The 14594-nt window shown below is 44.4% G+C and overlaps 1 protein-coding gene across 7 annotated transcripts in view; it reads left to right on the forward strand.

Annotated features, from left to right (window-relative positions):
* The window catches only part of ARIH2 (ariadne RBR E3 ubiquitin protein ligase 2), a 37327-nt gene that overhangs the window by 22349 nt on the left and 384 nt on the right, over positions 1-14594 (forward strand). For 5 of the 7 annotated variants that reach the window (XM_053954109.1, XM_053954115.1, XM_053954110.1 and 2 more), the window contains 11 exons: positions 1514-1661; positions 2178-2299; positions 3193-3302; positions 4133-4250; positions 5771-5821; positions 5923-5944; positions 7443-7594; positions 8666-8809; positions 9166-9234; positions 10162-10245; positions 10716-14489. In XM_053954109.1, coding sequence (XP_053810084.1) covers positions 1514-1661; positions 2178-2299; positions 3193-3302; positions 4133-4250; positions 5771-5821; positions 5923-5944; positions 7443-7594; positions 8666-8809; positions 9166-9234; positions 10162-10245; positions 10716-10787 — 1092 coding nt within the window. In that variant the 3' untranslated portion in view covers positions 10788-14489. Of the gene's footprint in view, positions 1-1513; positions 1662-2177; positions 2300-3192; positions 3303-4132; positions 4251-5770; positions 5822-5922; positions 5945-7442; positions 7595-8665; positions 8810-9165; positions 9235-10161; positions 10246-10715; positions 14490-14594 lie in introns of those variants that run through there. The other 2 variants (XM_053954113.1, XM_053954114.1) reach the window with 2 other exon arrangements.

Raw genomic sequence — 14594 nt, forward strand, 5'->3', positions numbered from 1 at the left:
TTCTGGTCCCTCCCCACAGGTGGGGCTTTCAGTGTTCCAGTGGCTTGATCCACTTTGGGCCTGGACCAGAGGCTCCAGGTTCCAGTGGGTGGGATATGGAACAATGACCACCCCAGCTTCACAGAACTTGTCCTGCTCCCACCCAAACACACACTTTAGTTGTTTTGAGCTATTAATAATTTCTCCAGTCTCCTACAAACTGCGATTTTATTTTAGGAAGAAAGATAATATGGTTAAAAGGTTAACTTAAACTTTATTTACTAGGCAATTCATTACAGTCTGTGTGTGCTAGAGCAAGGTGCTCTGTGCTTCAGCTTGTAATGCAGAATGATGCTGGGGACAGATGCTCATAGTGAGTGTCTGTGGTGGGACTGACCCCGCTGTAGTGGTGAGCTCAGAGAGGCAGTTGCGAGGGTTTGAGGTAGCACATGTGCTCTTCAGGCTGAACAGCTGATCCAGGCAATCAGTGCAATTACAGACTCAGTGAATTTTGTTCTGGTCTGTAAGTGAGGCCACTTAGAACAAATTTGTATTACTTTCTCTTTCATGTGGCCATGCCATGAATCAAGCTCTGTCAGTCATGAGGTTGCGTATCATGGTGCTGCTGCTCCACGTCTCCGGCATGCAGAGGTCAGCCTGGAAACTGATGGCAGGCTTACACCAGCTTCTCCACGAGTAGCAAAGTGGATGCAAAGTGATTATATTATTTCTCTGTGAAAGGAAAAACTGGAACATAAACTGCAGCTGACAGCTTTGTAGAGTCATGGTTTTGATGATGCTGGGCTAGACCTAGTTCTGCAGGTCCCAGGGGTGAGTAGAGATGTGTTGAAGGCTGGATCTGTTGTCTCAGGATCAGCTCTGCACTACATAGGGGGAAGCCAGACTACTTTCAGTGGTTTGGTGAAGCAATAGTAGTTCTGCATGATTTGAAACAAAACCTCTTAATCCTTTTTAGCTGAAGGGACGATGCCTGTTTTGCCAAATGTAGCATAGGTGGAAGATAAGAGATGGGAGGTGATAGTTTGTGAATTCCCTTTCTTCTCTGTATAAACACTCTACAGTTGTGTCTTCCATTACCCTGTCTGGTAAAAGGGCATTGCTAAGTCTGTTTGCAGTGACAGCTGCTCTCCAGAGCCTGTGGAGCTAGTCTGGCTCAGCTAACAAAGAGTATCACTAAATCCAGGGAAGGACTAACACAATGACATATTTCAAATAAGGCGAGAGTAAGAACCAGAAAAGTAAAGGGGAGTTCTGGGCAGCACTAGAGGAGAGGCAGAAACCCTTCAGCGACTGTCAGTTTGTGCTCTGTGAGATTAGAGGTTCTTGAGAAGGACTGACTGTTTGGGGCAGTGCAGCACCTTAGCACACCAGCTTCTTGTGAACCTGTTCTGGCCTGGACCTCCGTGGAGACCATTGTCCCAGTGAGGGTGATGCAGGTGTCTGTGGATGAGCTGAAAATGCTCTGGGAGGTCTGGGATGCTTTCACTGCACAGCTGATTTGTCTCTCCCCCAGGCAATGGTACATTCCTCCCACCACTGCGCAGTGTGCATGCAGTTTGTCCGGAAGGAGAACTTGCTCTCCCTGGCTTGTCAGCACCAGTTCTGTCGCAGCTGCTGGGAGCAGCACTGTACAGTGCTCGTCAAGGATGGTGTTGGAGTCGGTGAGTTCAGGATGGATGCGGTGCTGGGTCTGTATTTGCCCCACTGGCCATTCTGATGAGTCAAGAGCATGACTGTAACAAGTTAGAAACTGCAAATCTGTTGAATAGAATTTGCATCTGTGATGATGTACTGTTGCAATGCCCCTGGAGTGCTTGTGGATGCAAACATCTGTTCCCTTTGTGTTGGGGAGAAGCCAGTAGTTGCCAGAGTTGCTTTGGGCTTTTCCAAGCCTGTCTTTCATGTTGGCATGGCAGTAACATGTAATTTTCTAATTTAAGTATCTGACCTTGTGAATACTGGTTGAAGCACTCACTGGTCCTGGATGCACATGTGCCCTGTCATCTTTTGGTGAAGACAGTTGGGCTTCAGCTTTTCAGCAGCCCTGATTTGTTTCACAGTTGTATCCCTCTTGCCACAACAACAGATGGCACCAAGGAAACTGTGTTGAGTACTCTCTGTGCATTCACCCCTTAGTATAAGCTGCACTGTTCTAAGATGTTGCTTTCTCTTCTCAGGGGTGTCCTGCATGGCTCAGGACTGTCTACTCCGGACACCAGAAGACTTTGTGTTTCCATTGCTGCCTAGTGAAGAGCTGAAAGACAAATACAGGCGCTACCTCTTCAGGGACTATGTGGAGGTAGTAGATTTTTTCAGTTTTAAAATACCCTGGGTCAAATCACCAATGACTTGCAGAAATTTTATTTGAAGTGTCTTGCATTTTTGATTAGAACTGCAGTAACTGCAGCACAATTGTCCTCAATAGGCATGATGTGGCCGCTTCTGTAGGACAGCCTCACTGACAGAATGCTCTAGCAGGTTGCCGAAGTAAATTCTGCTGTAAGGTCATCCACTAACTCCTTGGCTGGTGCTTCAGAATTCTCAGAGTGTTGCAGCTGAGAATTTCAAAACTTCAATCTGATTAATTTAGTCCTTCTTGTTCTTACATAAATATTTTTAGGTTCAGAAAAATAGGTCCCTCAACTTAGAGTAGTCCAGCTGAATTGGCTTGCTCAATTACATTTTATGTGAGCTTTCTTGAAATTAAAGCAGCAATTGTTAAGGTTAAATATGCAGGAGTATTCTGATAACTGGGAACAGACAGGGAACACTAAAAAAGCAGCAAAGCAATATGAAAGCATGGTGCCACCTCTTCTCAATAAGAGACCCTTTTGGAAGAAATGGCCACCACGGGAAAGCAGCTGAATAGCTTCTGGGAGATAAGGAGAAGATGGGGAAAGAGCTCAAATGGAGTGAAATAGTTTGTTTACTGTCTTTGTGGGGTTTTGTTTGTTGTGCTTAGTTTGTAACCATCCATTTGAATTCCCTAGAGAAGCTGTAAGTAACTAACAAGCCTCTTCCATACTAGGAAATGCAGGATCTGCTCTGACAGGGAAGACCTGGTGACGCTTTCCACTCATTTTTAATATAAAATAACTGCTTTGTGTGTTTTTGAGGATAGGAATGGTAACAGTTGAACAGATAATAGTCTCCTGCACCACTGCTGATCTTACTCCTTTGTTGTGTCCACAGAGCCATTACCAGCTGCAGCTGTGTCCTGGTGCAGATTGCCCTATGGTCATACAGGTACAAGAGCCAAAAGCCCGACGAGTGCAGTGCAATCGTTGCAATGAGGTCTTCTGGTAAGAAACAGACAAGGTTACAGATCACAGGGAAAGTGTGTGCTGTCCTCAGAGCCAATCTTTTTGCTTGCCAACAGTTCTGGTGTGTAGAAGTATCTGAAATGCTTTGCTAGAGTTGTTTGTAACTTGAGTTAGCCTGAGTAATTGGACACTTGTGATCTGACTTCTGCAGGTGGTCAGATGTCCCCTTGCTTCCTAAACTCCTGGGAACTTGGGTGTTCTGACAACCAGGGAACACAGCTTGAGTAACCAAGGGGTTACAAATCTAGCATTCTCACATTTTGGCTAGGTTAAAAATTTTCCTGCAGACACAGTGATTGATATAGATTCTGGTAGTAATCATGGATCATAACTTCTTGTTATCTGCAGGTATTGAGTTTTTAAGTTTATTAAAAACATTTTACTCCCAGTTTAGAGACCCGGCTTTCTGGTATCTCCATGCAAATGGCCCTTACTCACCTGGGGTTGTCAAGTCATGCTAATACAAGTGCCTGATATCTGCCACTGGAGTCAGGCTACTTCTAAGTGACTGGTCCAACCCAGAACTCTGCAGTCATGTTAGAGGAGACCTAGGTGGGCTCTAGGAAGGGACACGTCAGCCCTCAGACACGTGATTTGTCAGGCCTGGGTTCACTTCCAACCTCACTCTGGCTTTTACACAAGAAGAAGGGGGAATTGGAGTTCAGTTTTTGGTCTTCACACTCTACTAATACACAAGAGCATTTCCATCCCTTACTGGGCCCCCAGATTTTGGTCAGGAAAACCTCAATCCTTGAGTCATTTCCGTAGAAATTGATATGTATTTTTCTTTTTTTCTCCCCCCTTTTAAGCTTTAAGTGTCGGCAGATGTACCACGCACCCACAGACTGCGCTACCATTCGGAAATGGCTCACCAAGTGTGCAGATGACTCTGAAACAGCCAACTACATCAGTGCTCACACTAAAGATGTAAGGACAGGCACCTGCATGTTATTTCTTGTCCTCTAGCCCTGCCTGGAAACCAGGATGTAATTCTATATACACATAGCATTGTGTTCTTCTTTTTTGCAGACTACAAATCCTCACAGCTCCCTAGGGACTGTCAAGAAGCTTCTGTCAGAAGCTACTGTCATATGTGAGCTAATTACATCCCTATGGCAGTGATATAACTCAGCTGAATGCCTTGGGAATGCTTTGTGTGGGAGGCTCAGCTGCCCTCCTGCAGTAAGGACCTGGTGGTCCTTATTCCAGACCTCGTGTGAATGTCTTTGGCTGCCAAGTGTGCTGTCCTCCCACAGGCAAAAGAATTGGGGGTACTTTGAAATGATCAGTGGAGATGTATTTAAAATGGAAGGAGAGGCTGTCATAAGTGCAAAGTCAGTACCAAATAAGACACCAGTAGTGTTTAAGCCTGAAAAGCTTTGTGCAGTACTGTGAACTGGAGGGCGAGGGAAAATGTCTTGATTTGGCAAAGACTGCAAAATGGGGTAGTTGAAGTCTGTAAATTAGACATTGGAGTACTTCTAGTAGGTTTAGACCCAAGACAAAGAAATAGTATTACATATTGTGCACGCTAGCCTACCTACTGTAGAATTGTTGTATAAATATATTATCTTTATCCTCTAAATTAGCTGTCTGAGTTTGGAGCTTTTAATGTCTTTTGGGCATTTTGTGGCCTTCAAAACAGTTTTTGGCTACATTTGTGCTACCATGGCCGGTGGCAATTGTGACAGTGGTGATTAGCTGCAAGCTTCAGTTATGTTTGGAAAGGGGGTACTTAGATGGACCAGAGATTTCAAGTTCCATTCCTTGTCTGGAGAAGGTATCAGCATGGTGATGGTATTGTTGTTTCTGCTATGCTTGTTTGTAGGAATAAGATTCTATTTTATTGAGCACTGTCCTGGGATACATTTTGCCTGACATGAAAATTTATACAAAGTAGCAAAACTCACTTCCTCCTTTTTACCTATGCAGCCCAAAAAATATATCTGGACACTCCAGGGTATCTGTGGAGTGGGGGTGTGTGCAGCTCTCCTGTGGTTAGGCAGATTCTCTGCAGGTAGCTGAGATGTCATTTGTTAGTGGCTGCTGAAGGTAGAGTAATAGTGACAATTATCTGTAGCCAAAGTAGCTCTGATACACTGTCAAAATGAACTAATTGTGTCCCTGTGCCTGAGGAACTGCAGAGTGGTAACTCAGCAAGACCTTCAGTTTTACATGGAATAACAACAGTAAATTTGTTTTCTTGAGCAAACAGTCCAGTGATGCAGTGCAACTTCCTGATTTTGCCTTTCTGCTGTCTTTTAAGTGGAGCTGTCAGGAACTGGTGGGAAGCAGGGTATAAATGCTAATATTCTTGTATAAGAATATTTCTCATACATGAATGCATATTTTTAAGAAAAAAAGGCAGAGAGGAATAATCACACAAGTGCTGTCATTCTTCAGAAGGCTGCTAGAGTTGGATCTGACAATTGTGTCTGTTTCCTCAGTGTCCCAAGTGCAATATCTGTATTGAAAAGAACGGAGGCTGCAATCACATGGTGAGTAATTCCCTGAACACGTCAAGCCTCCCTTGTTCTAAGTGGAATTTTTTTCCCCACACTTTCTGCTAACCAAATGCCTCTTGTCTCTTCTTTTTCAGCAATGTTCCAAATGCAAGCATGGTAAGTTTGGTATGGAAGCTGTTTTCTCTGCAATGTTTGTCAGTGATGATGATCCCTTCTCTTTTTTTTTGTGATATTAAGACAAATTCTGAACACAGGCTGAAATATTTTCTCCCTAGTAATAACTGAACAGGATATTAATTACATATTTCTGTGTGATAGTTTTTTTTTCCCCCACTGGCTGTGATCTCAGCTGAGTTCTGCAGTGCTGGTTTGGCTTTTGCCCCTGACATGTCTATTGGATAGAGAAGTCTCCAGAATATTAACAGTGGAATCCATCTCAGAGGAGAGCTTTCCATATAATTGTATTTGTAATCAGCTGAAAATATTGTCAAACATAGCCATTTACTCAGATCAGCTTAAGTCCTTCTGCTTAGTGATGGAAATAATGAGCTTCAACTCAGATGAAAGTGCAGGAGTTGTGAATTATGCGTAACAGCAGGTGTTGAACTTCTCAGTCCACTCCTGTGCAATTGGCAGCCTGAGTGTCTTTGGCCCATTGTGTGGCCCTACAAAATGACAGCCTGTTCTTGCACTTACCTTTTCATGGCAGAATTAATTTCTGTTGCCTTGGAGTGAGATAGGTGTATTCAGCCCTCTGAGTTAAGTGTACCACTAGAGGCTATTGTAATATCAGAACCTTATTGGGAAGGTGATTAAAGATGACTGTCCTCTCATTTCCTTTGCTTTGGGATTCTCGGCAGCACTGGATGTGCTTTGATGGAACTCTGTGACCAGGGAAGCAGCCAAGTGCCAAGATACCATGGTGACTTAGCACTCGAGACGGCTGATGGACTTGGGAATTACAGTTTTCAGTCTCATCATAAATAACACAGAAGGGATTCTTATTGTAGCAACTTAATCTCCATCTTTTTTCCTTTGCAGCAGAACACTCGCAGCCTTGCTCTGAAATCAGAAAATTGTCACGTTTTGCTATTTTTACTATTGCTCTCTTTACTCTGCCTTCTTCTTATTTCAGCAGCTTCTAACTTGAAGTGTCATAAGCCACTGACATCTGATGTTACCTGGGTTGTTCCCTCCTGGAAAGAACTAAGGGCAGACTTTCTTTTGCATTACTTAGTTCACTTTTGGATCCAATTGTTTGTGTTTTATTCAGACTGAGGTTTGCATGGGGCAGTGTGCCCATGGTGGGGAGGGTGCAACTCACAAAAGAGACTGGCAGCTTCTTCTCTAACCCAGAGTGACAGTATGTGCAGGATGCAAGTGCAGCTCTGCCCAGTGGTTTTGGTGTACAGGATGCAGAACTTTAAGATTTACTTTCCATAGTTGAATGAGAGGCTGTGCAAGTAAAGTCTTCAAGACAGGCTGGTATTTTTGGTTCACTGTTGAGTTCTGTTTTGCAACATGATACAAAATGTGTGTGTTTCTTGGCTTAGCAGAAATATTTGAACACAGATGGGCTCTGTCTCCTGAAGCTTTTCTTTCTCAGAGGTTTTTTTTCTGTGCATCACAGTGGGTTTTTTGCTGTTTTCTGCAGACTTCTGCTGGATGTGTCTGGGAGACTGGAAGACTCACGGCAGCGAGTACTACGAATGCAGTCGGTACAAAGAGAATCCTGATATTGTAAACCAGAGTCAGCAAGCACAGGCCAGGGAGGCCCTTAAGAAGTACTTGTTCTATTTTGAGAGGGTAGGAGACATCTCCTTGGCCAGAGCTGCTGTAGCCTTTTAATGCTCCCTGCCTGGTGCAAAGGTCATTGCCAGCAATCTCCATGCAAGAAACTGCCCAAAGAGAATCTGTGCAGAATTTTCAGGCCCTGTTGTTTTTCACTCAAAATCCTGCCCTGAAAGTCCCATCTAAACTGGTGATGTCACACCCAAAGCAATTTGTATTCACTCCTATATTCCCTTGTGCTAGAGAAAATCAGTATTACCTGTGTGCCACTGTACTGTGTACCTGCAGGCTGAGTGCTGCTGCAGTAGATAGATATTGCTCCAATCATTTCCTTTCAGGACTGGGGAACTTCTGTTCCTTGCAGTATGTCTTTATACAGATAAAAACTAAATAAATTGTACCATGTTCAAAGCTCCATTGGCTGTAGCAAAGTTTTTACTAAAATTTCATGTAATCACATTTTTAAAAGTTGCCATCAGAGCATGTCTGTCCACACAGCAGGCTCCATGCACCTGGCCATGCAGAGCAACTCTACAGCAGTATCTCTAGAAGAGAATGTGGTAGAGGTTAAATACTGCTGCATTTCAGTTTCCCCAGTAAAATGAGTTTATTCTTCACAGCATGAGCCAAGTCTTGTTATAAAATAAATGCCTTCATTCCTGGCTCTCCAGACCAAGAGGCTTTGGGAAATAGCCATGTTTACAATGTGCACATGGATACTGGAGTTCACTGAGCCCATGTCAAATGTTAATTTAATCTCTTGACCTTCCAATAGAAATCCTTTAAGTAGAGGAAACACCATTACTTTCCCCCTTGTTAGACACAAGGTCACTGTGTGACCAGAGGGCATTCCCACTCGGAGGCGCTGGGTTTGCTCCCGGTTCTTGCTGCTGTCAATCTTTTGTCTACAGCCTCCACCACTTGCTACTGGAGGTGCTGCCTTGCCATTCTCTCCCACAGCATGTCTTGCCTTGCTGGACTCCTGCCCCACTCCAATTTCTGCTTGCTAGAGCTTGTGCTTTTACAGCAGTAGTACTCTGTTCTCATGCTGGATTTTTCCTTTCCCTGTCTCCCCACCTCTTGCAGTGGGAGAATCACAATAAAAGCCTACAGCTGGAGGCACAGACATACCAACGAATCCAGGAGAAAATCCAAGAAAGAGTTATGAACAACTTGGGAACATGGATAGATTGGCAATATCTACAGAATGCTGCAAAACTACTTGCAAAGGTGGGTAATTGTCTGTTGTTTGGCACAGCAAAGAGAATACATGCCAGAACGCTAAATTCATAACACTAAGTAAGGAAAGAAATTTAAGAGTTGTGGTTATGTGGGACAGTACTTCTGGTGTAGGACATGAACAAACCAAAAATCATTTCTAGAAGTAACCTCTGTGAAGTCCTACTCTACAATACACAGACCTGCACAAGTTTCTCCAAGGAATATGTAGGAAATTCTACCAGGAAGTCTCCAGTTGTCAGGAGGTAGCTTCTTCGCCTGTAGTGATTGCATAAATATGACTGTGCTGACTTCCAAGACTGAGACTCCTGTCTTTTTCTCTCTCTCTTCTTCCCACTCTTGGACAGTGTCGTTACACCCTGCAGTACACATATCCATATGCCTACTACATGGAGTCTGGTCCCAGAAAGAAGCTGGTAAGATGTTCTGCTCGTTTTTTACTGATAACTTTTTGGGGTATAGCTGGCAGCATGCTTGGTTGGATTCCAGAGCTTGGCAGTGTCTGAAATATTAGTCCTGAGTTTAAGGTAAGGACAGGATAAATAGGTGGGTTTGCACCTTTCTTCTTCACTTCAAGTCGACCAGCAGCTCTGTCCTCTTATACATTACATTATTTTCCCAGGGGACTTCACTGCACTTTCACTAACAAGCCATTTATCCAGAATGTTTTGAGGCTGGAAGTGTGCATTTATTTCTTGGTAAGATTTATCACAATGCTGTGGGCCATATTTCCTGTGAAGAGCTGCTGGAGGAGAGCTTTTCCTTGGATCAGGGTGTAGCTTTGCTTTTTATTCCTGCTATAAGTTCCTTGCTGGCTTGGTGCATCTCATGGGCTGAAAAAGTGCAAAAATAACCTTGAATTCAGTGAAGAGTTTTTTCTTTGACTCAGCTGTCCTGTAAAAACTGTTACAGAATCTTTCTTCGTGGCATCATGTGTTCTCTAAGGCTGTCGATAGATGTTCTCTTCTGGATCTGACTGTGCCTGTGGAACAAGTTGCTGCTCCCAGCAGTGGTTAACAATCCCTTCACTCTGCCTGCAGAGCTATTTATGAGAGCATCTTGTGACCTGTTCATGGCAAAATAAGCTGAATTAGGAGATATTAGTCACGTGCAGTGTTTTTAGGCTGATTGGGTTAATTTTGAGTGATGAAGGTTGGGGAGTACTTACACAAGAAATGCCCAGAAGGGGTGATCCCATCTAGGTGAAGGTGGATAAGGAAGAGACACAAACCTGCTCTGCCAGCACTGCTGTCAGCAGAACACATTTGTCTGCTCCTCAAGTGTAATGAAACTGCTCCACTAAACCAGTTTCTTGTTGATGTCTCTTATTTTGCTCTTTGCAGTTTGAATACCAGCAAGCCCAGCTGGAAGCTGAAATTGAAAATCTCTCATGGAAGGTGGAGCGAGCAGACAGCTATGACAGAGGGGTGAGTGTTCTGCTTGCTTGAGCTTGTTGCCCAGATTTTGTTTGTTGGGCTTAACACTTCTGCAGGAGCACTAAAGCTGTCAAGTGAGGGTTCTGAGAAACTAGATGCAGAAACCACCTTTAGCCAGCAGATGATGAGCAGGGTGCTCACTGCCTTGTGGGAGAGGAGGGAGGACTGCAGGGATTCTGCAAAATGAAACAAGTCCCACGGAGCTCTGGAGGAGACTGCATGCAGCCTTCTGGTGAAAAGCAGGTTTCTTAAGTGTGTAGCATTTTAGACAGAGCAGGTGCTGGGTAACTGCAGAGGGAGCCCACATAAAAAGAAAGAGGGTTTGGGATCTTGTAATCCAGAATGTGCATGAAGTGTGTGATGTTTGGTGCTTCTCAAGCTGGAGTTTCATGTCCCCCTAAGGAAAATGAGGTCTTCTCCAGGGATTTTATGCTAACGGTTTGTGTCTTCTCTTTTACCAGGACTTAGAGAATCAGATGCACATAGCAGAGCAGAGACGGAGGACCCTGCTGAAAGACTTCCATGACACATAAGAGAGGAGGAAGTGACAGTGCAGGGGTGAGAGCAGCGAGTGAAGTGATGGTAGCTTCACTGGGATAAGCAGGCACTGCCTCTGGGAGAACACAGCCAAGGACAAAGCCACCCCTCCCCTTGCAAGTCAGACACATGCAAACACCACCTCTTAGTCCAGTTTGTTCTCTTATCTTTCTGTTTCTGTTTCTGCCAGGCTAGAGGCCAGAGCTCAGATTGGCGTATTTCCTGGGCCATTTCCCTCCTGCCCTTGAAGGTTTCAGAAGGGGAGGGAGTTTTTTTCTGAATGGCTGTTAATAGTGTTAGATCATTACAGTTTATGTAATTTTCAACGGTTGTACAATTATACAGACAAACCTTAGAATAACACAAAACCCTTTTTAAAAATAAATTGGCAGTGGAGTGTTTTTCCTTAATCTGCTTGTAAATTTAATGGGCTTTTCCCCCTCTCCTTCTCCCTTTCTCTGACCCAAATATCCTCCTAGTCACTGAAGGAGGTTAAAAAATATCTCAGCTAGATTTTCCGATGCTCCTTTAACCAGGGCATTGCAGCATTGGCATTGCATGAGGAGAGTGGCTGGTGTTAAGGGTGGCTGCTGCTGTGTCTAGTCTGACAGTACCAGCAGTGGCCGTGATTCAATATGATCACATGTGTCATCTCTTTTTCCTGTAAATCAGCTGTGCAAAATCCAGCTATACAAACAAAAGCAAACAGAGGAATTGTAGGGGTCAGACCGGGTTAACACTGGGGGATATGCTTGAGTTTGAGAGAAATTGAGAGAAATCAGATTCTGCATTTGTTGAATTTAGGTCTTCCATGTAGATTTTTGCTTTACTTGTTTTTGTGGGGAGGATGTTGTATTGCCAAAGTGAGTGATGAGGGAGTAGTAGCATACAGTTGTTAATCAAGGCTTGGGGCTTTTGCAGAGTGAAAGAATCCATGTTATAACAGTGCCATGCAGCCTGATAAAGATTATTTGTGCCTGCTGGGTAGCATGGCTGAGAAAAATTGATCTCATTCATCAAAGTGAGATTAAACACCACTACATTATGAGGAGAAAAGATTATGTACAACACACTCCCTGGCACGTGTTGGCAATGTGGACGGGCACTTGAATACAGGTGCGCTGATTGTGCAGAGCCTGCACCAAGCCAGGCAGAAAATTAACTAGCAAAATTAATTTATTTGTATATTAGTATTGATGCTGGTGGGAACTTATCAGAAAATTGATTGTTAGGAGCATGTGGAGCTTTTTTATTAACATTCTCTTTTCTAATGTAAAATATACACTAAAATAAAAATATGAAAACCTAGTTCCATCTTAGTAGGGGTTAACATGAAAAAGGTTACTTAAATATTGACTCTTGCCTATTTGCTACAGGAAGCAGACCATATATTAGGATTTCACAGATATCTGTGTCACTTGCACCAGGAACTTGTTGTTTGCAGCCAGTAAGGTGCCGCTGGAGTCTCACCTGAGGAAATTTTCACCTCTGTGGGGAACTCATGGAATTCTCTTCTCTGCTGTATTTGGAAGTGTTGCCTTTGATGCATCCCTGTATTGTTCTTATGCAATGTCACTTGATAAAGATTAAACTGGAGGGGGGAAAAGTGCTAAATTCCTGCGTGTCAGAATAAGCTAACTCTGCTGTTGGAGCCTCTTTCATGTACCTGAGACACAGTATGGATCATGTACCTGATCCAGGTATTTGCAGCAGGTGTAATTGGGCTCATAGATTTTATCAAGACTGATGCATTACTTTAAACAAAGAGTAGCTGTCATAGGAGCTAATTCTATGGCCATGCTTGTTGTACACAGCAGAAGATTTCAAACTGAGAGGCCTTTTCCTTCCTCCCTCCCATCCCTGGTGTGGGATCTATCCTCAGGGAACAAGGGAATTCACTGCGAGGAGCTGCTGGCCATGGAGTGAGTGTTACAGCAGAAGCAGCTGAGGGTAGGGCAGGATTGTGGAGAGATGGCTGGAGTCAGGGAGCAGGGCAGGGAAGGGGTCTGTGGTTTCTGGGAGCAGCTGCTTTCTGTGCAGGAGATCTCCATAGCCATGGCTCCTTGTGTTCCTGCTTTTCCTGTTCTGGCTCCCCTCAAGGCTGGAGCTATAGAGATTGATCTGGCCTTGCTCCAGCCACTGTCTCTTGATTTCATTCCTTACTCTGCACCCAGCAGCAGCCTCTCTGTGCCCTCCTCATGATATATCCTAGAGGTCAGTCTGTCTTCCTCTCCCCTTCCCAAATGATTGTCTTGGCATGCTGCTTTCACGGGAAGGGATAGTGGAGGGAGGAAGGTTTGCTGAGACTGAGCAGTTTGCAGTGAATACAACCAATGTTTAAACTATTCTTTAAAAATGTAATGTGCAAAGTACTGATTAGGATAAAAGCTGGTGTCCTTGTTGTCTAAACATAACTATTTTAACATCTAATCCCTTTGCAGAACAGCTATGTGGAGTTTCCTAATCCCAAAGAATTTTCACTTCTGTTACATAATTGTCCAGCTTTGAGCTAAATGAGAATGAGGTTTTGTCTCCTTCCCTCCCTCCTTCCCTCCCTCCCTCTTCTATGCCCCCACAAAATATTTTGCTATGAATCCTTGTTTGTAGACAAGCCAGACCATATAGCTGTGGCAAGGCTTACTGAGCAGGCTGCTGAGATGCTTGGCTGAGGAACAGTAATAAAGATTGCACAGTGCACCCACTAATTCTTTCCAGTTTTCTGAAACTAGAGCTTTGTCACAGTTCCATTTATTTTTAAACAAAACATCCTTTCTGAAAATGGTGAAAGCCCTGGGTTGCACCCACAAATCCTATTGCCATACTCTGGGAAAACAACAGGACTTGCTTTTGCAGCCCAGGCAGGACCACTTTGGTGGTATTGGTGTTGTACAGAAAGTCATGGACTTCAAGACAAAGTGTGCAGGGCACAGGGGCTGCTGGCTCTGTGTGTAAGGTGAATGACGCTGCTCAGGAGACAGGTGACAGGAAGGAAATGGGGGTTCTTAACACCAAAAGAGAAGACCATTTTTCCCCCTCTAATAAATACATGGCCCTCTTTGAGTTAGCAAGGTTATATGGATGTAGGTAATAAAAAGTGGCTCAGGAGTCATTAATTCTGAGGTACAAGTTTCCCTTTGATGCATTACTGCTACAGACATGGAATGTTTGCTCTCCTTTTTCTTTTTTGCACTTGTTTCCAGCTCCTGCGCCAGCCCGACACTTCTCCATCCTTGCATCTGGTACTCTTTTTATTTGGGCTTCGCTTGTGTTAGTGCATTGGCTGCCTCATCTCTATTCGTCCTCAGGCTTCCCAGACTGTAACAAAACGTTTTCTACTGACACCATAAACTGCATGACTGCTGCCCCGCGCAGCGAAGTCTCTGTGCCCGCCCGCAGACGGGGCAGCAGAAGGTTTCTGTACTATAGTCTTGCACTCTAAATTTTAGACTTTTTAAGCAGGTGAAAAATAGAACTTTATTTTTAAATGAGGCACTTGTTCTGGGAATTCCTTTCTCGGCCCCGGTCTGGTTGGGGTTGTGGAACAGCGTTGAGGTGTGTGGGAGGGCACAGGACTGCTCCCACCCCTCGCTTTTCTTCGCAGGCACCAGAGAGGGGCAGGGGCGGCGGAAACCGCCCGGGAGACGGTTGCCAGAGGTGTGCCCGTGGTTTATTTGAAATAAATTGTGACTTTCTAACTTCGGCGGTGTCCTGGCTCTTCTTAGCAGCGGGATGGGGAGGGGCGGGGGGGGCTCGTGTCGCTGTCCCCGCCCGCTGTCCCCGCCCCGCGGTGACGCAGCGCCCGC

This window comes from Vidua chalybeata, chromosome 12, assembly GCF_026979565.1.
Source record: "Vidua chalybeata isolate OUT-0048 chromosome 12, bVidCha1 merged haplotype, whole genome shotgun sequence".
In the NCBI taxonomy this organism is placed as follows: Eukaryota; Metazoa; Chordata; class Aves; order Passeriformes; family Viduidae; genus Vidua; species Vidua chalybeata.